Source organism: Phaseolus vulgaris, chromosome 10 (assembly GCF_000499845.2).
Source record: "Phaseolus vulgaris cultivar G19833 chromosome 10, P. vulgaris v2.0, whole genome shotgun sequence".
Taxonomy (NCBI): domain Eukaryota; kingdom Viridiplantae; phylum Streptophyta; class Magnoliopsida; order Fabales; family Fabaceae; genus Phaseolus; species Phaseolus vulgaris.
This window is the reverse complement of record NC_023750.2, coordinates 33,191,056-33,218,982: the sequence shown is the minus strand read 5'-3', so window position 1 is coordinate 33,218,982 and position 27,927 is coordinate 33,191,056. Positions and strand designations below refer to the sequence as shown.

At 33.9% G+C, this 27,927-nt stretch overlaps 3 protein-coding genes across 20 annotated transcripts; 1 reads left to right on the top strand and 2 right to left on the bottom strand.

The window, feature by feature from the left end:
- Positions 1 to 5,508: 5,508 nt before the first annotated feature.
- Positions 5,509 to 5,964, bottom strand: LOC137817943 (secreted RxLR effector protein 161-like). The gene has a single exon (XM_068621168.1). The coding sequence runs from the start codon at positions 5,962 to 5,964 to the stop codon at positions 5,509 to 5,511; it is 456 nt and encodes a 151-aa protein (XP_068477269.1).
- Positions 5,965 to 15,435: 9,471 nt separating this feature from the next.
- LOC137817942 (uncharacterized) lies at positions 15,436 to 16,398 on the bottom strand. Its single transcript, XM_068621167.1, has one exon. The coding sequence runs from the start codon at positions 16,396 to 16,398 to the stop codon at positions 15,436 to 15,438; it is 963 nt and encodes a 320-aa protein (XP_068477268.1).
- A 3,067-nt stretch (positions 16,399 to 19,465) lies between these two features.
- LOC137819472 (uncharacterized) lies at positions 19,466 to 23,091 on the top strand. Of its 18 annotated transcripts, none has more exons than XM_068623333.1 (9): positions 19,466 to 19,629; positions 19,721 to 19,806; positions 20,057 to 20,091; positions 20,299 to 20,362; positions 20,460 to 20,472; positions 20,591 to 20,697; positions 20,792 to 20,991; positions 21,353 to 21,480; positions 21,678 to 22,268. In XM_068623333.1, the coding sequence occupies exons 1-7, from the start codon at positions 19,618 to 19,620 to the stop codon at positions 20,793 to 20,795; spliced, it is 321 nt and encodes a 106-aa protein (XP_068479434.1). In that variant the 5' UTR covers positions 19,466 to 19,617; the 3' UTR covers positions 20,796 to 20,991; positions 21,353 to 21,480; positions 21,678 to 22,268. The 18 variants fall into 18 exon arrangements, 7 of the variants coding, with proteins under 7 accessions (XP_068479434.1, XP_068479435.1, XP_068479431.1 ...); XM_068623334.1 differs by having other exon boundaries at positions 20,460 to 20,556; positions 20,643 to 20,697; XM_068623330.1 differs by lacking the exon at positions 21,678 to 22,268 and adding an exon at positions 23,070 to 23,091 and having other exon boundaries at positions 20,460 to 20,697.
- Positions 23,092 to 27,927: the final 4,836 nt, after the last annotated feature.

Sequence of the window (27,927 nt, the reverse complement as noted above, 5' to 3'; positions counted from 1 at the left end):
TATATGCTTTCTAGTTATCGTAGTCTTAATATTAGCCTTAGTATACATTCTTTTGTTAAACTAATTTATTTTTATAAACTTAATATATATATAAGCTCATAAAAAGTATAATTGTGTTTTTGGATTAAAAATGAAATCTCTATTTAATACTGGCTGAGAGAGTCAAATTAAAAATATTAAAGCTATTAGATTTTGATATCCTAAATAATATATGCTTAGTTGAACTAAAAAAGTAAGTGTGAAGAGTTTGGATAATGCACTTGAGAGTGTTAATATTTTTTTGTTTGGCATGATTATTTGGTATGATATTCCATAAAAGGTGGTATATCCTTTAATATGAACAGATTTTAAAGAAAATTATGTCCATAAATAAATCTAAGTGAAGCTATCTTTGCCAACAACTTTCATGTTGGTGGTGAAGTCATATATAACATATATACGACTTTGTTTAGGGTAATCATGAATTAATACTTTTTTGTTAATTTTTTTTACACTGAAATTGTTAGGGTATGACATGACTTTAATCATTATAAATTTTTATTTATTTATATACCAACTATTACATATAGATCTGAGTCGGTAAGTAAATTGAGCGTTACATATGCATATTTACATACGAATTTAATTAAGTATGTAAATAGATATTACATATAGATTTTTTTCGTATGTAAGCCAAAAGTGATTACATATGAATATTGCCACGAAACGAAAATAATTATATACAAATTATATTCATATATAAAAATATTATTTACAAAATTAAAAAAATAAAGATATTATATATAGAATTAAAAAGAATAAAGGTATTACATACAAAACTGAAAAAATAAAGGTATTACATACAAAATTAAAAAACATATATAAAATAAAAATGATACTAAAAGTTCTATTAAAGTTAGAAAAAAAATCTCTGTAGATAAAAGTGTGTAATTTATTCTATTAAAAACCAAAACCTTAAACACGTTCCAGCAAAAATCAAAACTTGAAAAATTCTAAATCCCAAATTTCGTCCACCAAAGCGTTTTCTAAATCCAAAATCCCTTTGAACTGCTAAACCTACTCCCAAATCCGCTCTTGAGAATCAAACATCGGGACCACATTTCAAGTTACCAGTGTGGTTCCAAACCCGCCCTTCATTCAACACTGCTACAATCGAAGCACGCATTTGTCGATCGGATAGTCTTCTTCGATTTTTGGCTTCTTTCCTTCCTCGATAAATTAGGTCACCTGAGTAGACTTTCTCACTAGAATCTCATATTTGACCTCAAAGCCCTATTTGCGACAATGTTAGTTTCTTCGACAAGGACCAAAGGTAAATTCTTCAACCTCTGCATTTTGTTTCCTTGTTCCTTTCTTTTTTCTCTCTCTAATGTTAGAGTTAATTATATTCGTTCCCCTGTTTTATGATTCAGTTGTGAGTCTCTGGTGTGACATTGTGGTTTCTTTTTTTTTTAAACCTCACACACATGCACAAGAAAAGGGATTCATTCATTTTGTTGGCTAATCGAGGAATCTCCGACGACTTTTTCTCTCAAATTTGCAGCACCCACTAACATCACTCTTCGAAAATTCATCTGTTATGCTTCGATGCTTTCTTTTATGTGTCATTTAAATTTTATAAATGTCAATGTAGTATTTATTTCCAAGTTTCTATTTATTTATTTTACTGCTAAATTTTTTTTTTTTGTGTGTTACAGAAGGCTGCTGAACTGAGGCAGATTCAGAAAGGAACTGAAGTGTTGATTTTGCCTAGCAGGTTGGTTGTGTGGCCCTATTTTTTAAAGGGTATTGCCAAAGGTGGTGTGTGTTCTTGAAGGGTTCAAGATCACCATTTTGGTGTGTTGTTTTTAATCAATGTTTGATTACTTAGTGAATTCTCAGTGGTTAGATGAGGACTGGATGTAGCTCTTGGTTAAGAGTGAACCAATATAAACATCTCATGTGAATCTCTCTATCCTTACACTCTTTAAACTACTTTAGCTTTGATTTTTAATACTGCTGATATAAACAACCGATTGTTTCGCAAAAACAACCGGTTGATTTCTGGAATCAAGTTAAAATCAATTTTCTTTTTGGCTTAAAAGATTTTTAATTGATTGATTTTTCATTGTCTTTTAGTCTACCTTCAATACTGCTGATATAAACAATCGATTGTTTCACAAAAAACAACTGGTTGATTCGCAAAAACAACCGGTTGATTTTCTGGAATCAAGTTAAAATCAGTTTTCTTTTTGGCTTAACAGATTTTTAATTGATTGATTATTCATTGTCTTTTACTCTACCTTCAATACTTGCGAAAATATTTAAAAAAAAAATTCACCCCCCTCTTGTTTAAGGCCTCTAATTCTAACAATCTTTTGTAAGTTTTAGTCTTTGAGTAATGCTTAAACAGTTATAGTTTATCATTTAAAATGGTTTAACTAGATTCTGTTAACCACTCATCATGTGTGCACTTTGTTAGAATCTAGAAGTGTATACATATTTCTCCATGCACAAAGTTAGTTCTACCTATACTAAGTTTGCATTCTCTTTAGAGGAAGTTCTTCTCATTAGACCCCTTCCACCTTAATGCAATGCTCAACTTCATACGAATTATGGTGGCTTCATGGCGAGATGGAGTCTTACTTCACCACAAAGATAGTGCAGTTGATTGTTGTCAGGCTTGCTTGGACCATGCTAAGCCTGCCAAACAAGATGAAAATAAATTTAATATTTGGGTTTATTGTCCATCACAATTTGGGTGTCATTCACTGTTTTCTCCACTGTTTCTTGTTCTTTCAATCTTTTGAGTTCTAGCTCATGTTCTATCAATTTTTCAAAGAGTGCAGCAATAGACATCTTGGATAAATCTCAGGATTCAGAGATTGCTATTACCTTAGACTGCCAGCTCCTATCAAGGCAATTCAGCACCTTTATGTTGAACTCTTCCTTGTCAAAGACCTTACCAAGACCGGTGAGATGATTCACAATTTGTGTAAACCGTTTCTGCACATCTGCAATGCTTTCTTCTGGTTGCATCCTAAACAACTCATATTCTTGAATGAGTGAATGCTTCCTCGAACGTTTCACATCATCTGTGCCCTCATGGGTTACCTCCAGTACTTTCCACATATCTTTAGCTGAGTTGCATTGGGACACTCTAAAGAATTAATCCATATTCAATGCAGAGGTGATGATGTTCTTGGCTAGAGAGTTATATTGAGCCTTTTTCCTTTCACTTTCACTCCAATTAGACCAAGGCTTCTTCACTGTTTCATCTTTAACAACCTACATAGGTATAAAAGGTCCACTGACCACTACATTCCAAATACCCATGACATAGACTCCATGAAGATCTTCATTCTAATTTTCCAGAAAGCATAATTCATACCACCAAACATAGGAGGTCTATTAATAAACGTACCTTCAACAAAAGGCATTTTAAACTCAGACATAATGCATACACTTGAGCAAAAGACAAGCCCTAGCTCTTGATACCAATTTTTGGGTCTATTAATGTCTAAGTTCAAGAGGGGAGGGGTGAATTGAAGTTATAAAATTTTCACAAACACAAACTGTTTTTCAGTTTATCAGAGGAAAAAGAACATATTGATTTTAGAATGAACAGATTGATTTTTCACAACACTTTAACACAAACATTTTGAAATATGTCTGTTGATCATCTGTGAGTGTGTCCAACCTGTCCAGAACCTGTCTTTCAAACATTGATAGAGGTTCACCTCTATATTCAGGTGCTTGATATGTAACCAATGCATTGTAATTTGTGGCAACAACATCTTAATTCCTGAAGGAGTGGATTGGTGATTTGTGCATGTGCTGAGCTGGTGATTCAACCCTGTGAGATGATGAATGATGCATCCTATGGAATGATGCTTCTGCAACCTGCACAATTTCATCTTCCCTATGTATTCCAACATTCTCTTCCTCTCCATCTCCATGATTAGAGGCTTCATGCTCAGCTCTATGGGCAACATTTCTTCTGAAAATGCAGCCATCATCCTCCTTGTGAAATCCCATTTTCATGAGTGTAGAATTGTCTATCTCACTTGCTGCTTTAATAGTATCATTCATTTCATTTGTAGTATCCACTTCAAAGTAATCAATTAGTTTGGACACAAATATTGCAAATGGAAAGCGATAATCAGGGAGCCTTGTGGATTTGAGCATGTGTTCCACCATAGTGCTTACCCAATTTACCTTAAGCTGATTCATTATGCAGTACAGCAAAATCAGGTCTTCCTCATGAAGAACAACACGATTGCTTCCTCTAGGAGTGAGTTGCCAAGCAATGATGTGAGCTAAGAGTCTTGGGATTAAAGTCAAGCTACCTGCATGAAATCTAGCCACTGGTTGAGTAGGGTTCCTCACACAGCTTCTATAGAATTGCATCTTGTTGAATCCTTGTATTCCAACAGTGTTCCCTTTGCTCACTTTCAGCCCTGAGTATTTGATTCCACCAACACTGCTCCAAATTTCTTAGTGATTTTCAGCTTTACTCCTTTCACATAGGACACAAGATTCTTGCCATCTTGTTCAAGATTGCTATAGAACACCTTCACAAGGTCTGGATAAACATTTCCAGTCATCTCCAGAAAACTTTTCAGTTTTTGATGCTTGAAAAGAGTTCTTGCTTCTGTCAGATTTTCTTCTCTCAACCATGAGAATTCCAGCACCTTAGGTACATTGATTTGCTTTCTGCTTGTCTCATGTATGAACCTTGTCACAACTTCAAAATTTCCAGCAAACCAATTTTCCAGAATACCTTGGCTGCTGTTAGGTTGCTCTTTGGACTTCTTCTTTCTGTGTGAAGAGGATGCCATTGCTTAGTATGTTGTTACCTGCACCTAATCACCAATAGGCAGTTCCAACTAGAAAGAGAGTTAGTATGCAATTTATATGAGCAATAATAACAGAACCAAAAATCATAGAGGATTAGATTTTAACCTGGACAGCTTATAACAAAGATGAGAGACTGTGAAATGTAATTGATATAGATCAGATTTATATAGAGTTCAATTCAGATTCTAAGGATCACGAGTTTTAAAAACAAAATCAATGAAAACAAATGCAGTACATATTTGATTCTTTATTTAGTACAACAAGTGCAGTTTTGAATGATGTAAGAATATATTGGAAACATATTTCAACTTAACAAATCAAATCTGTTGCACAATCAAGATATCAAATCAGTTAGGATATCCACACATGAATGACATAAACGTGCTGGTCAATAACCATAAAAGCAGTCAATGGTTAAGGAGAGAGAAAAAGATAATTATTTCTCTTTCCTAGTCACAATTGTGATTTTGAAACAAAAAAGGAACACGTTAAAGCGTAAAATAACATATTGAAATTGTTACTGCAGGGGACAATTTAAGCTAATGATACCCAATTCATTTAGAAGAAAGTAAAACCTATCTTTAGCAAGAGGTTTAGTAAAGAGACCAACCAATTGAAATTTAGTGCCAATGAATTTAATATCACAAGTTCCATTAGCTATATGCTCTCTTAGGAAATGATGTCTAATTCAATATGTTTAGTTCTTGAATGCATGACAGGATTCTTAGATAGATTTATAACACTAGTGTTATCACAATTTATAGGTATCTTGTTTAAGAAAATCCCAAAGTCACTTAGCTGTTTCCTTAGCCATAATGTTTGAGCACAACAACTTCCAACTGCTATGTATTCTGCTTCTGCTGTAGAAAATGCAACACAGGCTTGTTTCTTGCAATGCCACGAGATTAGACTTGACCCTAGCATGTGACAAGTCCCACATGTGCTCTTCCTATCAACCTTGCAATCTGCAAAGTCAGAATCTGAAAAACCAGTCAAGTTTAAGGAAACATTGTTTGGATACCATAGTCCAACATCTTTAGTCCCTTGCAAGTATTTCAGAATCCTCTTAGCTGCATTGTAATGTGATTCCTTTGGATCAGATTGATATCTTGATGGCAAATTCATGAAGCTCTTCTTGGAATCATGTGAAAAATGGTGTAGAAGCCATGGATGTAAATGTGCAAGATCCTCCTAGGAGCTATGGTGATCTTGAAGGTGCATGATGTGTATGGAAGTAGGGAGGTTCGGCCAGCCCTATGGTAGGTGAGGAAGATGAAGATTAGAGCCTAGAAACTAGGTAGAAGCAAAGCATGGCCCAATGTTGGCAGCATAACTTTACTCACAATAATATTTCAAAATACAAGAGATGGCCTTCCCTTTTATAGGCTAATGGGCCGTAAAAGCTAAGCTAATTACACATGAAATGGGAGCAAAATGAAATGCAAATGACAAGGCACATGGCACATGGCCGGTCATGTGTGCTAAGGTTCTAGAATATGCACAAATCTAGGGTAAATCACATATAAGACAAATTTGTGCTTTCTAACACTACCCTAATTACTAAGCCACCCCTAATGGGCCTCCATGTAACATGTACAAAGGTCTTCTCCTTCTAAACCGTAGCTTTGACCCTTGTGTGCGTGAAGTGCTTGGTCCTAGACGGTCTAGGCTTCCTCCTAGACGCTCCTTATGTAGCCGCTCCTCATCATGGGCTAGACGCTCTCCTTTTGAGTCTAGACGCTCCTCATCATGGGCTAGACGCTCTCCACATGGTTCTAGACGGTCTAACTTGGAGCTTGGCTTTCATAGTGTGGTGACCTTGGGCCTCTTCCATCATCCCCTCCCTCTTGAAAAGGATTTGTCCTCAAATCCAATGCTTTTGCTTCTTAGGGGGAATGGTTGTGGCTGGATGGTGTCATCTCCTCCTTCGTGAGAAGATCTATCCTCAGATTCGCAGACTGGATCTCGGATAACAGCCTTTTGCTTCATCAAGGTGTGTCCTCCCGGATCAAATGTCAATCTATGGGAAGCTTGAAACAAAGCAAAGAAGATAGTGTGAGCATTTGGAGAAAATTTAATTGTGTGAAGTTTCCATTTTTGTTTTTCTTTTGTTGTTGGCTACTTCTCACAATGTTTCTCCTTTGATGGTTGTATGTGTTCGCTAATCCTCTTATGTTTTCCAGAATTTCCAATAGTAGTTACTTGTCCCTTAGGCATAATTCCTTTAGGAGATGGTAACAACTTTAAAAGGGCAAGAGGACTATGTTCACATACAACTTCAGATGGAGAATTATGAGTAATCTTGTGGACTACTCCATTGTATGCATGCTTAAAAGGAAAATGATTCTTATCCCAAGAATTGTGAGTGTCCCTCATGATTTCGTGAAGCATAGAAGGAAGAGCTATGTTTTCAAATTTTGGAGCTCTATCCATTATTTTTGAAGATAAATCATGGAGGCTTGTCATGTTTCTTAGGAAGAGTTTATCCACATCCATGAAGAATGAATCAAGACCTTTTGTTGTCCTAGGAAGCTCTAATATGAAATGTGTGTCTTCCCAAGGATCCTTTACAAAAGGTGAAGGAGTATAGAGTTCTTGAGACTTTGCTTTAGGTGTAGTTTGAAAACAAGAGTTGTACCTAAAGTAATGTCTTTGAACCTCTTTTCTCATGGGTGACAAAAGTTTTCCTCTTAAAAGCTCTAGAGTTTCATCAACTCTCAGTTGTCCCATGAGTTCTCCTTCTTGTAGACTTTTTTTCTTATGTGCAAAGAGAGTCTCGTTGGTACAACCATTGTTTATGAAAATTTGTACATTTTGCAATGGTTGTCTCAATAAGACATGGCAAGTTGTTCTAGGCACTACTTCATACGAAAATTGGTAGGTGCTTATAGATAACTTGTCATTCTTTTGGGGATATCTTAACACATTTGAGAAATAGTCTTGATCTATTCAAGCTTCTTTTAAAGAATCTTCTTTTGTGGTCATGCTTGCAAGTGTTCCTTTACAATAGGTAAGGCTAGGTTGTTCAACAAGAAGCATGTTTGCAAGGGTATTTTCATTGTGCTTGACTTGTTGAATGACCTTGAGGGAAGGAACACTCTTCTCCCACGCCTTTTGTTTTCCCAAAGCTTTCTCTTTTTCTATTTTCTCTTCATCCCTTTTGTGTTTCATTTGTATTTGGTCTTTTACCACTTGGGAATGTGGTAAAGGGCTAAGTACAAACTTTTTGTGCTTGTGGATGAAAGAAATCTCGTTAGTTAGACCAATATGCAAGATTTTCTTATCAAATTTCCATGGTCTCCCTAATAAGATGTGGCAAGCTTCCATAGGCACTACATCACATAAAACTTTATCTTTGTAGTTCCCTATGGAAAACTTGATTTCCACTTGCTTGTCTACACTTAGTTCCCCATTTTCATTAAGCCATTGAAGTTTGTAAGGTTTTGGGTGAGGAACTATTTGTAGATTAAGCTTTTCCACCATTCTAGCACTACAACAATTACAACTAGATCCACTATCCACAATGAGGGAACATATGTTTTCTAAAACATTGCATCTTGTATGAAATATGTTCTCTCTTTGTGTTTCCATGGATGTGCTAGGGTGATTGTTGAGGGTTCTCCTAATCATAAGCAATTCTCCCTCTAGTGGAGCTACCCTCTCATCCTCTCCCCCTTCCTCTCTCTCACTAGGCTCATCCTCGCCACTAGTGTATTCATCTACACCCTTAAGAAACAAAGTCCTTTGGTTTGGGCATTGTGCTTGCACATGCCCTCTACCATAGCACTTGAAACACTTAACATCTCTAGCTCGGATGGGTGGGGTTGAGGTTTCTTTGGTGAAGGGTTTGGTAGGTTCTTTTGGTTTTTCTTTTGATGTACTACCCTCCCTTCTAAACTCTTTCTTGGGGTAAAAGCTAGAGTAGGAACTCACCTTTTGACTTGAACTTTTGCGCAAGATTTTTTGTTCAACTTTAATGCAAAGTTGAACCAAGTCATTCAAGTCTTGGTAAGGTAGGAGTTCTACCCTATCTCTTATCTCAAGTGATAGGCCACTAAGGAACCTAGCAATGGTTGTGTCCTCCTTTTCTCTAATGGATGCTCTCATCATGTAGAGCTCCATTTTTTGCCTATACTCTTCCACACTCATGTTTTTTTGTTGGAGTCTTTGGAGCTTGTCCATCAACTCCCTATGGTAATAGGAAGGTATGTGGCGACGTCTTAGGGCTCCCCTAAGGTCATTCCAATATGCAATAGGAGGTTCCCTATAAAGACGTCTTTCTCTTTCGAGAGAGGTCCACCAATACATGGCGTTCCCTTGGAAACTAAGGGCGGCTAGGGGTACCTTTCGTTCCTCACTCACCCTATGGCAAGCAAAGAGTTGTTATACTTTCATCTCCCAATCTAGGTAGATTTCTACATTTTCTTTTCCATTGAAGTGAGGTAGATCTACTCTAACCTCCCTTGACCCCTCTTGTTCCCTTTGCCTATTTCTTCTAGGGGGTGGTTGGTAATAGCCATTAATTCTAAGGATCCCCTCCCCTAGAGACTTATTACTCCTAGATGCATGAGTATGAGTTTTCTTTGATTTTTGTGATTTCTCTTCTTGGGCTTTAGCCAATTCATTAATTTTTGTCTCATTCTCCAATTGTCTAAAAGAAATCATTTGCACAGCTTGTGAAACTTCTTTCAAAAGAGATTTTATAGATTTTACTTCACTTTCAATAGACTTTGGAGAGTGAGGAGGAGAAGACATGGCTAAAGTTTTGTGTATACAAGTATTTTACCTTGAGAAAATTTAGGAAAGTCAAAGAAGGTAGTTTTCCAGGTAAGGGAGGTGAGTCACAAAGGACTACTTAAGTACCAAGCCTTTGCCTTAGCCAAAAACTATCCCTCAATGTCTTCACACAAAGCTTTCTCTTAGTAAACTACTTAGAACAGAATGAAGTTGAGAAATCAGATTTTAAATGCAAGAAAACAATGCAAGCTAACTAATTAATAAAGCTAGACGATTTAACAAAGCTTAAACAAGCCAACCACACATGCAAAGCGTAACTAATGAAGCAAGTTATGTAATTAAAAACAATTAACAGTTGCTAATTAAAAACTCTACACTAGTCGGCCCTAGGTGAGGCTTCTTGGACACTTTGAGCCCTTGAAGACACACTCACCGTCTAAGCACGTAATTAAAGAAGTAATTAACACAAACTAAGTTGCAAAGAAATTAAGAAAACTCCCGTTGATCCTTTTTTTTTATTGGCACTTCCTTGGTTGTCTTTGCTTGTTGGGCCCTCCAAGTGTTTGTGGTGTTTTGAGAAGTGTTTGATTCTGCCTTTGTCTTTGTTCCCCTTAAAATGAAGGTCCTAATTCTCCAATTCCAGCACCTATCAAGAAGACTAGACCTTACCCAAGTCAAATTTCCACTCAATCAAGCACCAAAAGAGAATAAATTCCAGCACCAAATTTAGAGGCCAAAGAATAAAAGCAAGAAACAATTTAATTGAAGAAAGCAGTACCACACAAATGGAGTTAGATTGTGACAACTAGAAAGAGTTCCAAGAATATTAGACAAGCAAATAAAGGTACTCAAATAAAGGTAGGCACACAAAAGAATCCTAAGAATAGCACTAGAATTAGATTACAAAATAAAAAAAGCCCCACTGGAAAATTGTTGTGGGCTAGAGAACGTGTTTTTTCCCCAATTTATGCTGAGCTGCCCTTTTGGAATTTGCCTCTGAAAATTGATATGAAAGATATTCAAGATCTTAACTAAAATCTGGCTTTGGAATCACTCCAAACGCATGAGCCATTTTTTTTTAATAATTTGTTCAATTTCAGTGTTCAATTACGCCAACAGTAGCGCCCAGATTTGCACACTGATTTTGAAATATTTATCATTTTTTTTCTATTGACTCTTTTGAGCTGATTGTTTTTTTGTCTTTTCTGTAACAGCCTAATCTTACATATTCCAGAGAATAAAAAATTTCCTATGAGTGAAAATAATTTTCTGGAACAAAACAGCCAGCACAGAGAATGTAAAACAGGGGATTCTGGAAAAAAACTGGAAACAAAAACAGCAAGAGACCAAAATTTAAACATAATGGAGTTTGTGAAATAGAATGTGTAGGATCTAAACACAAATATGATCTCAAACTAAAAATAAAAGGCACCAAAAGATCAATATCACAGCAGTTTCAAAGTAAGCAAAAATACCCAAAATCAAGAAACAATCAAGCCAAACAAAGGACTACTATGAATTGATGACATTGTGGATGAACATGACTTGACAAAACATATATGGATTCAGAAATTAAAAGACTCAAAGAGCATAATATGAACCAAATAAAAGTGCAATAAAGACTCAAATACCTAAAATAAAAAACAACAACTCAAGGTGTATGGAATCCTATCACAAATTGCACAAGGATTGTTCAAGATCAATTGAACAAAGTGCACCGGTTGGATCTTCCAAATAGCACACCAAAACAAAGTAAAAATTAAAAAACAGCAAGACAATTATGGAAACAAGATTAATAACATGAAATAAAGAAGAACTCAAAATGAAAAGACCAAGAACTACTCATCTTTGAAGAACCTATGCTCATGATACCAAATGATGGCAAATTCATGAAGCTCTTCTTGGAATCATGTGAAAAATGTTGCGGAAGCCATGGATGTAAATGTGCAAGATCCTCCTAGGAGCTATGGTGATCTTGAAGGTGCATGATGTGTATGGAAGTAGGGAGGTTCGGCCAGCCCTATGGTAGGTGAGGAAGATGAAGATTAGAGCCTAGAAACTAGGTAGAAGCAAAGCATGGCACAATGTTGGCAGCATAACTTTACTCACAATAATCTTTCAAAATACAAGAGATGGCCTTCCCTTTTATAGGCTAATGGGCCGTAAAAGCTAAGCTAATTATTACACATGAAATGGGAGCAAAGTGAAATGCAAATGACAAGGCACATGGCACATGGCCGGTCATGTGTGCTAAGGTTCTAGAATGTGCACAAATCTAGGGTAAATCACATATAAGACAAATTTGTGCTTTCTAACACTACCCTAACTACTAAGCCACCCCTAATGGGCCTCCATGTAACATGTACAAAGGTCTTCTCCTTCTAAACCGTAGCTTTGACCCTTGTGTGCGTGAAGTGCTTGGTCCTAGACGGTCTAGGCTTCCTCCTAGACGCTCCTTATGTAGCCGCTCCTCATCATGGGCTAGACGCTCTCCTTTTGAGTCTAGACGCTCCTCATCATGGGCTAGACGCTCTCCACATGGTTCTAGACGGTCTAGACTTGGAGCTTGGCTTTCATAGTGTGGTGAGCTTGGGCCTCTTCCATCATATCTAGCACATAAGCATACAACAAACATAATGTCAGGCCTGCTAGCAGTTAAGTATAGTAAAGAGCCAATTAACCCCTTGTATTTTGATTGATCCACTGATTTTTCTGCACAATCCTGATCCAGTTGACAACTTGTTGAAATAGGAGTGTTGATTGCTTTGCATTGATCCATATCAAACTTCTTAAGCAACTCTTTGCAGTACTTTGCTTGATTTATGAAGATTCCATCCTTGAGTTGTTTTACTTGTAGTCCAAGGAAGAAATTCATTTCCCCTAACATTGACATCTCAAATTCACTCTTCATTGCAGCAACAAAAGCTTCACACATTTCTTCATTTGTGGATCCAAAGATGATATCATCTACATAGATTTGTACAAGTATAATGTCTTCTCGTTTCTTCTTTATGAACAAAGTTTTATCATAATTGCCACGGTCATATCCTTGAGAAAGCAAAAACTCACTTAGCCTCTCATACCATTGTCTAGGTGCCTGTTTTAATCCATAAAATGCCTTCCTAAGCTTGTACACATGTTCTGGATTTTTGTAGTCTTCAAACCTTGGAGGCTGAGATACAAACAACTCTTCATTAATGTAACCATTCAGGAATGCACTCTTAACATCCATTTGAAATAACTTGAATCCTTGTATGTTGGAAAATGCTAAGAGTAATATGACAGCTTCAAGACGTGCTACTGGTGCATAGGTTTCACCAAAATCTATTCCCTCTTCTTGGTTGTAACCTTTAGCAACCAGCCTTGCTTTATTTCTGGTGATAGCCCCATGTTCATCCATCTTGTTCCTGTACACCCATTTGGTTCCTATGATATTAATCTCATGTGTTCTTGGAACTAAGGACCACACTTCATTGTATTCAAACTGGTTCAGTTCTTCCTTCATTGCTGTTATCCAGTTGCTGTCTTGTAGAGCTTCCTCCAGATTTTTAGGCTCTACTTGTGAGACAAATGCCATTGTCTTGCAGAAATTGTTGAGAGAATTTCTGGTTGAGATCCCTTTCTCAATTTTCCCAATCACATTGTCAAGTGTGAGATTCCTGGGAGTCTTCCATTCTTTAGGCAATCCTGCATTCACAATAGATTCTTTGACAACATTTGAATTAGTTGCATCAAGATCACTAGATTGATTCTTTTGCAGAATGGTTCTTAAATCATCCACACCAGGTTCATCCAGAACAGGTTTAGGCACAATACAATCTGTTTCATCAAACACAACATGTATAGACTCTTCCACAACAAGCAATCTTTTGTTATACACTCTATAAGCATGTCCATTTATAGCATATCCAATATGTATTCCTTCATCAGATTTAGGATCAAATTTGCCCAGATTATCTTTACCATTATTCAAAATAAAATATTTGCAACCAAAGACCTTAAGATGACTAATGCTAGGCTTTCTACCTTTATACAATTCATAGAGAGTTTTCTTAAGAATAGGTCTAATCAAGGTTCTGTTAAGCACATAAGAGGTAGTGTATACTGCATCTGCCCAAAAATATTTAGGTAAATCAGATTCATTTAACATTGTCCTAGCTAATTCCTCTAATGATCTATTCTTCCTTTCAACTACACCATTTTGTTGGGATGTCCTAGAAGCAGAATAGCTATGTGTGATCCCATGTTTTTCACAAAACCTATCAAACTTTGCATTTTGAAACTCTCCCCCATGATCACTACGAATCTGTTTTATGCTATTTCCATTTTCATTATGCAGAACCTTAGCTAGTTTCTTAAAAGCTTTATATGCATCATTTTTAGAAGCAAGAAACAAAGTCCATGTATATCTTGAGAAGTCATCAACAATTACCAAAGCATAGTAATTTCCAGCTAAGCTAACAGTCCTAGATCGCCCAAACAAGTCCATATGAAAAACATCCAAAGCTTTATTTGTAGAAACCACATCTTTTGATTTAAAGGAAGTTCTTATCTGTTTGCCCTTTACACAAGCATCACACAATCTGTTATTTTGAAACTTTATATTTGGTAAACCAGAAACAAGATCTTTAGACTTCAACTTATTCAAGTGAATAGTATGGATGTGAGATAATCCCCTGTGCCACAGCCAAGATTCATCACTTTTAGATAGCAAGCATTCATTTTCAGAGCAGCTATTCATGATATCTAAGAGATAGATGTTATTTACCCTTCTACCTGTGAACAACACCTTACCAGAAGTTTCACTTGAGATTGTACTTGCGTTGGTTTCAAAATTGACCTTGTAGCCCTTGTCACACAATTGGCTAATGCTTAGGAGACTATGCTTTAATCCCTCCACATATAGGACATTCTCAATTGTGGTTGACTCTGCAGTACCAACATCTCCTCTTCCAAGAATTCTTCCTCTATTATTATCACCATATGTGACGTGTCCTTCAACTTTAAGTTTCAAACTTGTGAATTGAGCAACATCATCAGTCATGTGCTTTGAACAACCACTATCCAAGTACTACTGATTTTTCCTGCTGTTTTTCTGCAAAACAAAACAGATTTAACACATATGGTACCCCTTTTTAGTTTGGGGTCCAACATGATTAATATCTTTCCTTAGGAAGCCATTTGGCCAATCCTTTGGGAACAAGGTACCTTCTAGCTTTACATGTTCCAGAGATATGTCCATTTTTCATACAGTAAAAGCAAGATGCAGTATGCATAGTATTTAAGCTGTTAAAAGAAGAAAAACCTCTTTTGGAAGGAAAAAAAAAACTGGACAGCATTTTAACATTGTTCTTCATTCCAGGATTGTATCCTAGACCATTCTTATTAAAAACAACATTTTGTGAACCCAACAGTGTTTCAAGATTTTCTCTTCCTTTGGTGAAATTTGATAATGTTTTTAGCATATATTCAACCTGTTTTTCCAGTTTCGTACAATTTTCACAGGTTTTTATTAATGCATGCAGACATGTTAATTCAAGGCTAACCAAATCAGTTTTAGCTTTGTGTAATTCTTCCTCAAGAGCCTTAACTTTAGGTTTCAGTACCCTATTTACTTTGTTCATTTTGTTACTTATAACAACCAATCTATTTGGTTCATTATGTGTTTCCTTAAAGGCAATTAATAGCTTATCATAATTTCCAGAATCAGTTGAATAGTCACTTATTGAATCAGATGCTGATCCTTCATCATTCACCATAAAACACATATTTGCTTCTTCACTTCCAGTTGAAGAATCACTCGTTGAGGATACATCATTCTCTTCCCACGAGATATAAGCTCTTCTTCCTTTGCCTCTTTCACTCTTCTTGCTTGCTGATTTTTCTTTGTTTTTGATTGTTTGGGCAATCAACCTTTATATGACCTGGTTTGCCACAACCAAAGCAAGTATAACCAGAAGAATTTGAGTCATTGGATTTAGAGTACCTTTTTCTTTGTTGAGTCCAGTCTCGGTTCTTCCTTTTAAGGAACCTGCTGAATTTTCTGGTGAGCAGACTCAAGGTCTCATCATGTTCATAATTCTTCTCTTCCTCACTTGTATCCTGTTCCATGGAAGTCTTTAAGGCAATTCCTTTGGCTCTTTTCTCCACTATTTCTTGTTCTTTCAATCTTTTGAGTTCTAGCTCATGTTCTATCAATTTTCCAAAGAGTGCAGCAATAGACATCTTGGATAAATCTCTGGATTCAGAGATTGTTGTTACCTTAGGCTGACAACTCCTATCAAGGCATTTCAGCACCTTTATGTTGAGCTCTTCCTTGTCAAAGACCTTACCAAGACCAGTGAGATGATTCACAATATGTGTAAACCGTTTCTGCACATCTGCAATGCTTTCTTTTGATTGCATCCTAAACAACTCATATTCTTGAATGAGTGAATGCTTCCTCGAACGTTTCACATCATCTGTGCCCTCATGTGTTACCTCCAGTACTTTCCACATATCTTTAGCTGAGTTGCATTGGGACACTCTAAAGAATTCATCCATATTCAATGCAGAGGTGATGATGTTCTTGGCTATAGAGTCATATTGAGCCTTTTTCCTTTCACTTTCACTCCAATCAGACCAAGGCTTCTTCACTATTTCATCTTTAACAACCTGCATAGGTATAAAAGGTCCACTAACCACTGCATCCCAAATACCCATGTCAATAGACTCCATGAAGATCTTCATTCTAATTTTCCAGAAAGCATAATTCACACAACCAAAAATAGGAGGTCTATTAATAGACACACCCTCAGCAAAAGGCATTTTAAACTCAGACATAATGCATACACTTGAGCAAAATACAAGCCCTAGCTCTTGATACCAATTTTTGGGTCTATTAATGTCTAAGTTCAAGAGGGGAGGGGTGAATTGAAGTTATAAAATTTTCGCAAACACAAACTGTTTTTCAGTTTATTAGAGGAAAAAGAACAGATTGATTTTAGAATGAACAGATTGATTCTTCACAACACTTTAACACAAACAAAACCTATTCACATCAGAATTGAGATCAGACGGTGAAATATGGCAAAATCAAATTGGTTCACTTTTAACAGTTTTGAAGAACACAAAATATGCCAAAAGAGCAATCAAGAGTATTCAACACAAGGCTTTAAAGACAATGAATCTTTATCAAGGATTTAATGATGAAAACTATTCGCAAGCTTATGTTCAAAAGCTTTGTTTATGATTGAAGAACTTTTCCAGATCACAAAGAACATTTTTTATTAAGCCCAGAATTAACAGGTTTATTTTTGAGTAAACAGATTTCGTTCTTAACAGATTAAACAGAAAACCAAAAACGAGTGCAGGGTTGAGAAGATTTATGCAAGCACGATTTATACTGGTTCACTCATAAAGAGCTACATCCAGTTTCACCTCACTCTAAGGTGAAATCCACCAAAAATCAATTCCAAACACTTACAACACATTAGTTTTTGAAACCTACAAGAACAATACCAACAAAGCTGAAAAACCGTATTTCAGCACACCTTGCACTCCAAGAAACCCTATCAAAGAGTGACTAACACTTACACCTTTACAAACAAGAATAAAGGAAAGATAACACCTGAAAATAAGATGCAAGAACTCAAAACCAGTAGTTCAATTGCTGCAGAACTGCACCAGCACCTTCACCAAAATCAAGGTTCTCCTAGAACAAGTACGCTTGAAGATCACTTTTGGAAAACCTTTCAAAAACTCAATTCAATCCATTTTCTCATACATAAAGTGTTTAATCTTTGTTAAAATCGTGATTGCTCAACAACCTTTCACGTGAGAGAAGCTTTTCTTTATATAGATAACAGTTTCTAACTACTTTTCAAAAAACAGTTGAAAAGTTGTTATGAAAACAACAGATTCAGTTTAAAAACAAACAGATTTATTTTAGGAAAACTGCTAACTCAGTTAACTGAAATAACTGAATGAGTTGTACCTTTGGTGCCCTAACCAACTTTCGAAAAGCCTTTCAGCAAACAAAAAATAAACCTATTCTTTTATAGAGAAATAGATTTATTTTTGTGCAGTATCCTGATTTTTGAGAAAACTCTAAAAAGCTTTTTGAAAACTTTTAACCACTTCAAATGCTTGTTCTAACCTTGACTAGGCATCTAGGACATGTCATGTAGCAAAAGGCAACTTTACACATACACAATCCTAAATACAAGATCATCTAAACCCATTACACTCTTCAAAGCAAACTAGCTATATTCTACATCAAACACACTAAGACTAGGTAGAGAAGAAGCTTCATCCATCTTCAACAAAATGTTAAATTCCTATTTCATGTTCTTCTAAAGTTTATAGACATGCATATTGTTGGTGGGACAATTAAGGTTCTATATCTACTATATTATATGGTACTCAAGTTATGTAGTGTTTTAAATTGTTTTAGAAAAGTGGCTGCAAAAAGAGAAGCTAGTTTCAATTGTACTTTTGAAGTGAGATATGACATTAACTTGCTGAAAGCCCGAGATGTAAGCTTGAATTCATTGTCTCAGATTGTAAAGGAAGTATACACATACATAGTACAAGTTCCATGTTTTCTCCCATTTCCATTTTGATTGTGGGTGAGTTTTCATTAATATTTTTTATTCAAATGTGCACCTTATATGTTTATAAAAATAATTTAATTTCATTTGTCTTTGTGAGAAATTATTGTAGTTATGCAGAAGATACATCTAGTCTTACTTTCCTCATCCTTGTCTACATAAACTTTGTCTTACTAGAGAAAAAGAAGTTCATGATGCCATAGTGAGTAGCCTGCAAAATTTAGCCGCAACTTTTTCAAACTATAAAGATGAAATATTGGAAAGGATGATTTTTATTTCCCTTACATGTATGGACATAAGTACCTTATTTGTCTAGTGCTACTTTATGTTCAAATATATATCCTAAAAAATATTAAAATTGTAGCTTCAAGTTGTCCTATAATTGAGGATCAAGGTGAAAAACTAAACTTTAAGACTAATATTTAGAGGCTTATAATATAAATTTTTTCTATCACCATCACAGCCTAACACAAATGCTTCAAATTAATTATGCACTTTGTAATGCAGATGACAACATCCCACTTGCCTTACACCTGAAATGGTTTGAAATTGTTTACTAAGAGAGGTGGATTGACTTCAGCAGAGATGAAGAAAATATGTGATAAAACTGCTCGAAGTTATGCAAATAGGATCGCCAAAGTTTATACTTTGCTTAGTGTTCTTCCAACAAAATAAGTTTGCTTAGTGTAACACTAATGAGGCTGCTAGGGGATATCTTGCTTTTGCTACTTGTGGAGGTATTTTTTATGGGAGTACGGGGGAGTTTATTGGTGCTTTCTCTGTGTTTCTTGAAGTTCATACTGCTATGGTTACTGAGTTTTATAGAGTTATACATGCTTTGGAGGAAACTCAAAAGATGAGGCTTACTAATGTAGATGTGATTCTGCCTTGGTTTGTGTTGTGTTTACTACTAGGACTAATGTTTCGAGTATGCTTCGTAATCGATGGAATACTTGTCTTAATTACTGCGGGAAAATTAGGTTTAAAGTTACTCATATTTTCTGTGAAGAGAATGCGTGTGCTAATAAGTTGGCTAATTTAGGATTTATTCATAGAGATTCCACTACAAAAAATTATGTAAATAATGACAGTTTTAATACGTCAGTTATTAAAAACCGTCATAATTAACAGTATAATACGACATTTAAATAACCGTCACATTTCATATTTAAAATATGACATTTTCAACTGTCATTTTATACAACGTGCCTTATTTTTACTTTCACGTTTTTCTCCCTCCATCAGATTTACTTTAATTTTCCCCCTAAAAAAATTCATTTCCCACGCTTGTTCAGAGTTTCAATTTTTCAAAACCCGTTGATATCCTCTTCCCAAAATCTTTTGCTTCTTCCTCATTCCAAATCTCTAAATTTCTTTCTTCGTTTAACTAAGTCCTTACCCGCTTCACCATAACCCGTTTTTCGTCAACCTCTTCTCACGCGCCACATCAATGCTCAACCAGGTCTTTGTTCTCTCCCTTTTTTCCCAATTGAATTGCACGATTCTATTTTTGTTCAATTCAATTTCATTTCGTTTGTTCTTATTCCAATCAGGCACTCCTTCCGTCAAAAAGAGGATCGAAGATGTCGTGCGAATTGCTAACGACCACGAGCGAGAGGAGATTTAGACCTATCTCAAGGTATCTTAGATTTTTTCCTTGCATTCAACGATATCAATCAAATCCATTTATATAACATATCAACTTTTAAATGAACACATACATATGTGGAAGCTGTTAATTTTTACAGTGATTGAGAAAATACCATAGGCAAAAAATTTTGGTCACTTGAAGTCTTTGCATTAGCTATGTCTTGATTCAATTCTTCCACCTTTTGCTTTAACTCTTGGATATACTCTGACGCTTCTATTATGATTGAGGTTTTGTTTAGCTGCCACCACCCATCAAAAGAACCAGAACTATCAGGTAATTCACCATCTCAAAGCACACCATGTAATTGATAACAAGTATGTGCTTCAATCGAAATAATCATAACAAACGCATTACATAGAAGACAATGCAGATAGCACAAACTGTGTGGAAGATTAAGTAACTAAGGTATTGAAGAATCCTTGGTATTCAACAACAGATAAAGAATGGAGGTTGTCCCTTTAATTCTTTATTTTCTTGCAGGATGGAAAAATAGAAGCAGAGGTCAAGCTCACAGGAATTCTCTGCTTAGGAGAATTACAACCAGGTGAAGTTTTGGCTTTGCATAGATTTAGTTCTGACTTTAATATACATAATCTGGTACATGTTCCATAGCACTGAATATATGTGGTATTGAGTTGTAGGGTCAAACCAGAGGTAGATTCTCTGTTCTCTGTCACCTTTGCCTCTTGTGAACACATTTGTTCTGGCTTTAATTGGAGATTTAGATGGAAAATCATGGTTGGCAACTATGGATTTGTATTGTACTTCTCAGAGTGTGATCAAACCTTGTAAGCCTATGAACTTAGTTCGTTCATATGCTTCAGTTGTGCGGTTGAATGGTGGAATTTATGTTTTTGGTGGTGGAAATGGTTATATTTGGTATGACACAAGTATGAGTAGCTGTGCTTTTCAATTAGTTATATTTTGGAATGAGATGAAGTTTTGACAACCCTTTTATCTTCTATCTGTGCAGTTGAATCATACAACCCTGTTCATGATAACTGGACCATGCACCCTTCTTTGAACCAGAAGAAAGGAAGCTTGTCTGGTACTGCTTTAGATTGAAAAAAATTTGTTGTCGGTGGCGGCAATGGAGTTGATTGCTTTTCAGATGTTGAGATGCTTGATTTAGATAATTGAGGGTGGATCCCTACACGCTCAATGCTAAAAAAGGTAAAATGGACAATTAAATGGTCAATATCATGTGACTTCATCAACAATTCTGGATTTCACTCTTATTTGTAAGATTTAATTACCTAATTCATCATAATCAAGGAAAGTGGTTAATTTTGTTGATATCATAAGTTTGTCCTAATATCGTTGTTTTGAGAGACAACATATGGTGCTTATGATACTCCCTATCATTTTTTACCTTTTAGCAGTACTGCCAAAATGGACAGACTATAATCTATACAAATTATTTTGCTAAGCATCCCTTTGATGGTTTATTTTAGCACTCCATGACCCCTTTCTTTCACTTTTTGTTGCAATTGTATATTGTGGGCGTATTAATTTTTGTGAATATTAACTGCAGACAATGACAACTTTCATGCCGCCTCCACCAGCACTACATTTCTTGTATTTCATCCTCAAGACAACAATATTATTGCCATTGGCATGGATGACTCTTCCATACAAATCTATAATGTTCAAGTGGATGAGGTAGTATTCAATTCATAATAAAGATTATAGCTGTCGGTTAAGTTTCATAAATTAGTGAATTTTAAAAATTGATATTAGCCTCTCCTCCCCCCTCCCACTCACTTTGCATAAAGATATCAGTTTTGGTTTCATGCATTGTTGGTATTTTTAAAAAAATGGTATTTACCTTTTTTCTTGTTTAATTTGTTTTCATCTAGGTCAAAACCAAGCTAAAAGTTCATCAAGAAGAGAATCACTGGTCTTTTGATTTGTATCCATTGTTTTGGTAGTGAAAAAGGATTTATTCTTTAAATACAAGAGAGAAGTATCAGTTCGTAGCTGGTTATTGAAGACATGTCAACAGTATTCAATTTATAGTTAAACAATCCCATTAAGTAAATCTTTAAACACTATTTTCTCTTTATATTCAGACATTAGTTAGTACATATTTTATTCCATTTCACGAAACTTTATTGTCAGCACACTCTAATGCTCTAATGAAAGGAAATGCTAGATCAGAAGCAGAGTTTTTTAGCAAATAGATCTTATCAGGGGCTAATATATGCCCAGTGATAACGCCTCCCCAGAGCCATACCTCATCGCAAGAAGGGGAAGAGCATCTGGGTATGAGGATGAGAAGAACAAATAGACATAAACTGTGATTTTTGCTTTAGACTAATAAGTATTTGGTTCTTGTCTCTAAAAGCATAGTGAATAGTGAGTGGAGCAGGTCATTGGTTGGTAAGTTTGGCAAGCAAGCCTGCTCCATGGTATGATGGAAATTGCAGGTGTCCTTTTCACCTTTGTCATTTTTGGATATGTTAAATTTGTATGTCTTCCAAAATTTATTAAGGTTTATTCATTTTTAATTAAGAGTTAAGGTTCTTAGTTGATAACAAAGTTGTTGCATAAGCAGTAGGATTTGAAGAAAATTTGCAGATTGCAGACAAATATAAAAAGAACAACTTAGATTAACACCTAGAAATCTGAGATTAAATTTAAAGAAATCCAGTACTACATCAAACTAATTTATTTGGATTTAGATGTAGATCCTCTTAAATTATTAAATCATGTGATGTGATATGATAATATCAAAAAGAAAATAAAAGTTTATTTTTTTATTAAATTTAGTTAGTGAATTAATACTTAATGACTTTTCATTTAATAAACTATATTTTTTTTCTCCTCAACATAAAAATCATTCAACAATATATGAAAATATTATAATTGAATTGATTGAACGTATGATAGGGTGATTTAATTTTGGCAAATAAGCATGATGTGAGTTCATTATGGATCATGGATTGAACAAGTGACTTAACAAGAACCACTTTTCCCATATAGGAATATCCTACCTTGCATTGAATTTGCATTAACTTTTGATTAATTCAAACTCCTGGGCAAAAAAAAAATGGTCTGTATTAATACCACAAATATTGGTACTCTAACGCGTACTACGAAGGTCACAACCTACTTTATCTCTTTAAATTATATAAATGGTATGGCATGAGTTTTATTTAAAAATAAAATTTAAATGAATAAAAAATAAAAGTCTATATTTATATTATAAATATTTATTGATGAACTAATGTTGAAATTATTTATTTCAGGCATCAAATTATGGAAGTGGTGTACCATCACCTAATAAGTAATATGATCAAGTGTTGGAAGCAAAATTGATTAGGGATGTGTGTTTTAATTTTTAACTTGATTAGAAATGTATGAACTTTTGAACAATTATGTGTTGTAATTTTAAATTTGATTAGGGATGTATGAACTTTTTCTGTTTTAATTTTCAATTATATATAAAATTTTGAACATGTATGCTTTAATTTTCAATGAAATGAATTGAATGATTATAACTTTATACATTATTTTATTTTATTATGTAAAATTGGTGGTTAAATATTATAATTGTATAAAATAGATTATAAAAAATATAATAAAAAATTGGTGGTTAAATTTTATTTATTCAGAATTAAAATTACGTCAGTTAAAAATGTCACTACTTACGTATATTATGGCGCCAAAATCTTCTTCAATGAATGTAAATTGCGACAGTTATAACTCACACTACTTACATATAAAAACCGTCACTATTTACACTATGTTTAAAGTGGCGGGTAGCGTAAAACCGCCACATTAAACTTTGTGGCGGCCAGTTCTATGGCGGTTTGGGAAACCGCCACAACCGTATATTGTGACGGTTATAAACGCCAGTTTATACAAAAATAACCGTCACAATATACATTTTTTTTGTAGTGTTCATTTCATTGGTATAATAGGCTTCCATCTAGTCTGTTCTTAGAATTCTTTATGAATAGGTATAGTCTACCTGTGTATCGTTTTTGTTAACGTATGAGTTTTGGTCTAGTCCCCCCATATATATATTTTAATAATACTTTTTTCATGTGATGGTAGATGATTGTTGCTACTTGAGGTGTCAGCCTAGTTGAGATGTCAAGTTGTATAGTGATGCCTAACATGAAAGTTTTTATATAAAAAAAATATTTCAAAATTTTCAAATTTTATAATTATTAGTTTGTTAAAACACTTTGTATTGTATTTGAATTCGTTTTATTAAATGTTTTCTTTGTATATTTGGATATTTTTAATATTTATAATATCACTTGAATGTTTTGGATATTTTGAATATTTACTCCTATGCCAACATCCCGACTCAGCCAAAAAGGAACTATTGTTAAAGGAGAAGGAATACATGGTTTACCTATTGAAAGTATCTTTGACCGGTACACTCTTGGACAAAAAAGAAAGCAAATAGGGTAAACGTGGAATCCACAAAATCACCTTATTTATAGGCACAAAAAAGAAAGAAAATGAGCTGTCACAATCATCCCCAACTGTTAGATCACTTCATCACCAACAACCACGAACATTATAAACTCTTCACAAGTTGTACCTATTCGGACCTGGGGGGGGGCAGTATATTGTATGTGGCCGACAACATTTCAACATTGCAAAGAAATGAATTTTTATTTTAAAGATTCATCGCCTTCACTCAAATATGGGGCTCCAATGTACTATTAGAGTACTTGAGATGTTGAGATTTGCATCTCAGCAACACATTCGACAAATACCTACCAGTAAAAATTAAGAGCCTAATTATGTAATTAATAACTACCACATAGTAAACAATTCATAAAGAGCGATTAAGAAGTCACATGAGTCTACTTGGATGTACTCTAGCTATCCGTATAGGTAGGGGCCAAATGCAATCACTAAAATTAGGTAAATACCTTAAGGTAGAAGGTATTAAATCTATGACCTTTACTATATATCCTCTATATTAATTGAAAACTAACTTGAGTGTCAGAGTAAATCGCAAGTTGATATGATTCCAATAGCAAGATATAGATGATTCTTTGACATTTTATGGAATCAACTTGAGTTGGAGAATGAATAGGCACTTTTAATAGAAATGGATCAATGTTCTATGTTTCAAGAACTCACCAAAACTTGCACCAAACACCAAACTCACATGGAAGACCCATTTCTTGCCAATTGAAACGATTAAATTGAACAAGAAAGTAAATGAACCGATTGAAACTCTAAAGAAAGCAATTGAACCGAACAAAACATGAAAAGGAGCTACTGAACTGAATTAAAATAGTAAGAAATTGAAAAGAACGGAACAAAAGTGCAAGAAAAGGAAGATGAACCGAATAAAAGAAACGACACTTGTTTTAGAGTTCATATGGACATGGAAATGGAAGAACTAAATGGAGAAGAGAGGAAACTTATGTGGATGAAGAATTTGGTTGATGAACACGCCACTTGAAGTGTGATTGCTCCAAGATAAGTGTGAATTGCCGCCACTTGAGGGAACCAAGGCTCTCAAGATGAGACTAGGAAGAGGAGAAATCAAATCTCACTCACTCAGTCACCAAATTGGGAGAGTTTCTTTACTACAAATTCCAAATCTGAATTGTACAAGCTAAGCACCTTTATTTATAGCCTAGAGGTGCTGAAAAATAGGTGGGAAATTTCAAATAAACTCATTTGAAATTCCCACAAAAAACAAGTCACATGGGAGGTGTGACCTTTTTCTACTATGACACCTCCTAAAAACTACACCTACACCACTCTCCTAAGTCACATGGACAATGTGACTTTATTTTACATTTTCACACTCCTTTATTTAATAACCACACCTCCTAAAACTATACAAGAGTATTTCAAAGCTTGGCCTTGCCCCTCATGGGATGGACTTGGGCTCTTTGGGCTTTGGCCTTCTTGGTCTTGGGCTTGCGCTTTGGGCTTGGGCCTCATCTTTATTTTATGTCTTCTTTTAATTTTGAGAAGACTAGAAGGAAGAACTTCAAATGTGAGGGTGGATGTCCTCTTCCTCCATTAATAAAAGCCTCCTTTATTTGATTCTCATCACAAGTACTCCTGTCGAGATTGAAGATCCGAGACCAAAGATCAAAGACGCTGAAGATCTGAGACCAAAGATCAAAGATCGAAGACCAAAATACCAATTGTAAGAAATTATCCAATTATACAAAAAAAAAATACTTATTTATTAATTTGCTTTATATATGGTTGCTTAATGAATTCAATACTGTATATTAGAAAAAAAAAACTTAATTGAGTGGTGATAAATGTGAAAGCATGTGTGATTTTCCTCCTCTCTTGTGATGTGTGAACCAATAAACAATGTATAATGAGTTGGTGGATTTTGATCCTTTGTGCCAAAACCTCAAAAATTGTTTTGATTCTTAGTATGAGATGAATGATGAGTTACTATTTGGAGTATGGTTGTTGTGTGAAATAAATGAGGAGATAGTGGTCCATGTAGTTACAAGTGAGGCTGTAGTATTTATTACCTATTACTTAGTTGTTGCACTCAACAAATCATTAATGCAAAACCATTTCAAATCTCACACATCATCACGTGTCAAACCATGAAGGCTATCAATGAACTTTCCAACCAGTTAAGAAATTACTTTCTGTATTTCTGTTTTAAACATTTACTATTTTAAAATCAAATCATTTCATTTTATAAATTAGATAATAAAATAAAAATTAAATCAATTATGTAAAGGCAAGAACCATTATTTATAAAATATAATTAAGATTTTATTTATTATTATTTAAGTTTATGGTATTCTATTTAATATTGTAAAACTAAATAGATATACTGTTTTAGTTGAATAGATAGACTCAATTGAAAAATATAAAAAAATTGAATATTTAATACAAAAAATATTTTCTAAAAATTTAACTAAAAGTATTTAAATTTTTTATGAATTTAAAACTTTATTAATTTTTTATACATAGAAACACATAATAATGATTACATCATTCAAACAGGAGGAATTTAATTGAAAACTATAAATTTTTTTATTTAGAACAGATTTTAAAAGTACTTAAATTTATAAAAATATTTAAATTCTTTTAAAAAATTAAGTTATCTAGCAAAAGTCTATTTATATTTACTTGTTTTAACTTCTTAAATGCTTGTATTTACTTATGCACGGGTCAAATAACTTATCAAAAAAATATATGTATTCTATATTAAATTGAATTATTTTGTTTAGTCCATTTAACTTGTAGTTCAAATAGACTCATATTGTGTCTTTACTTCCCGAAAACATGAAAGGTGAAGAAAGATATGGAAAGTTCAAAAAATGATATGTTAAATAATGAAAAACAAGATAAATTTTATATTAGAACTTTCTTCTCATATTATATAGCAGATTTATGAAAAAATGTCTACACATAATTGAATATTTTTTTTCAGAATCGATTATATAATAAATAATAGTAAAATATTAAAAACATAATCGATTATTTAAATTACTTTTACTAATAATTATATTATTAAATTTTTATTAATGTATAGTTTATATTATAATAAAATAATATTATGAAAATAATAATAAAATTAATTAATTAATTGAATGTTTTATTAATATACATTTTATATTATAAAAAATAGTTAAAATAAAAATGAACAAATAAAAATAATCAATTTAATAGTTATGATAAAACACATAATTAAAATAAAAATAATTAATAAATTTTTTTGATTTTTTAAATTAATTTTATTTCAATATATTATTTTAAAATTTATTTTTTATTTATTAAAAGTTTACATTTTTTTTTAATTTAAAATTTATTTTAACTCTAATTTACATTTTTTTAAATATCCTGTTTATAAAATTATTTTCTAAATATATTAATATAAAAAATAATTTTATTATAAAACTTTCTTCTTACTTTTCATCCTCTTCCCTTCAATCCAAATAACTTAACTTTTCATTTTTTTTTCTTTCTTCATTTATTTTCTAAAAATAATATTATTTTATTATAATGTATGCATCTAAAATTAAAAATATTTTTATTATTACAACTTAATTTTACAATAGGTATTTTAATTTTAATATTTTAAATTTTTTTGAATGGACAAAGATGGACATATTGATTCAAAATAGGATCACACTA

Bases quoted from the DNA above. Each gene is read 5' to 3' on its own strand.
- LOC137817943 (XM_068621168.1), bottom strand. From the start codon at position 5,964: ATGAATTTGCCATCAAGATATCAATCTGATCCAAAGGAATCACATTAC.
- LOC137817942 (XM_068621167.1), bottom strand. From the start codon at position 16,398: ATGTCTGAGTTTAAAATGCCTTTTGCTGAGGGTGTGTCTATTAATAGA.
- LOC137819472 (XM_068623330.1), top strand. The intron at 19,807-20,056 runs GTATCTTAGATT...GGTTTTGTTTAG, and splicing joins AGATTTAGACCTATCTCAAG to CTGCCACCACCCATCAAAAG. The intron at 20,363-20,459 runs GTGAAGTTTTGG...ATTGAGTTGTAG, and splicing joins CTTAGGAGAATTACAACCAG to GGTCAAACCAGAGGTAGATT.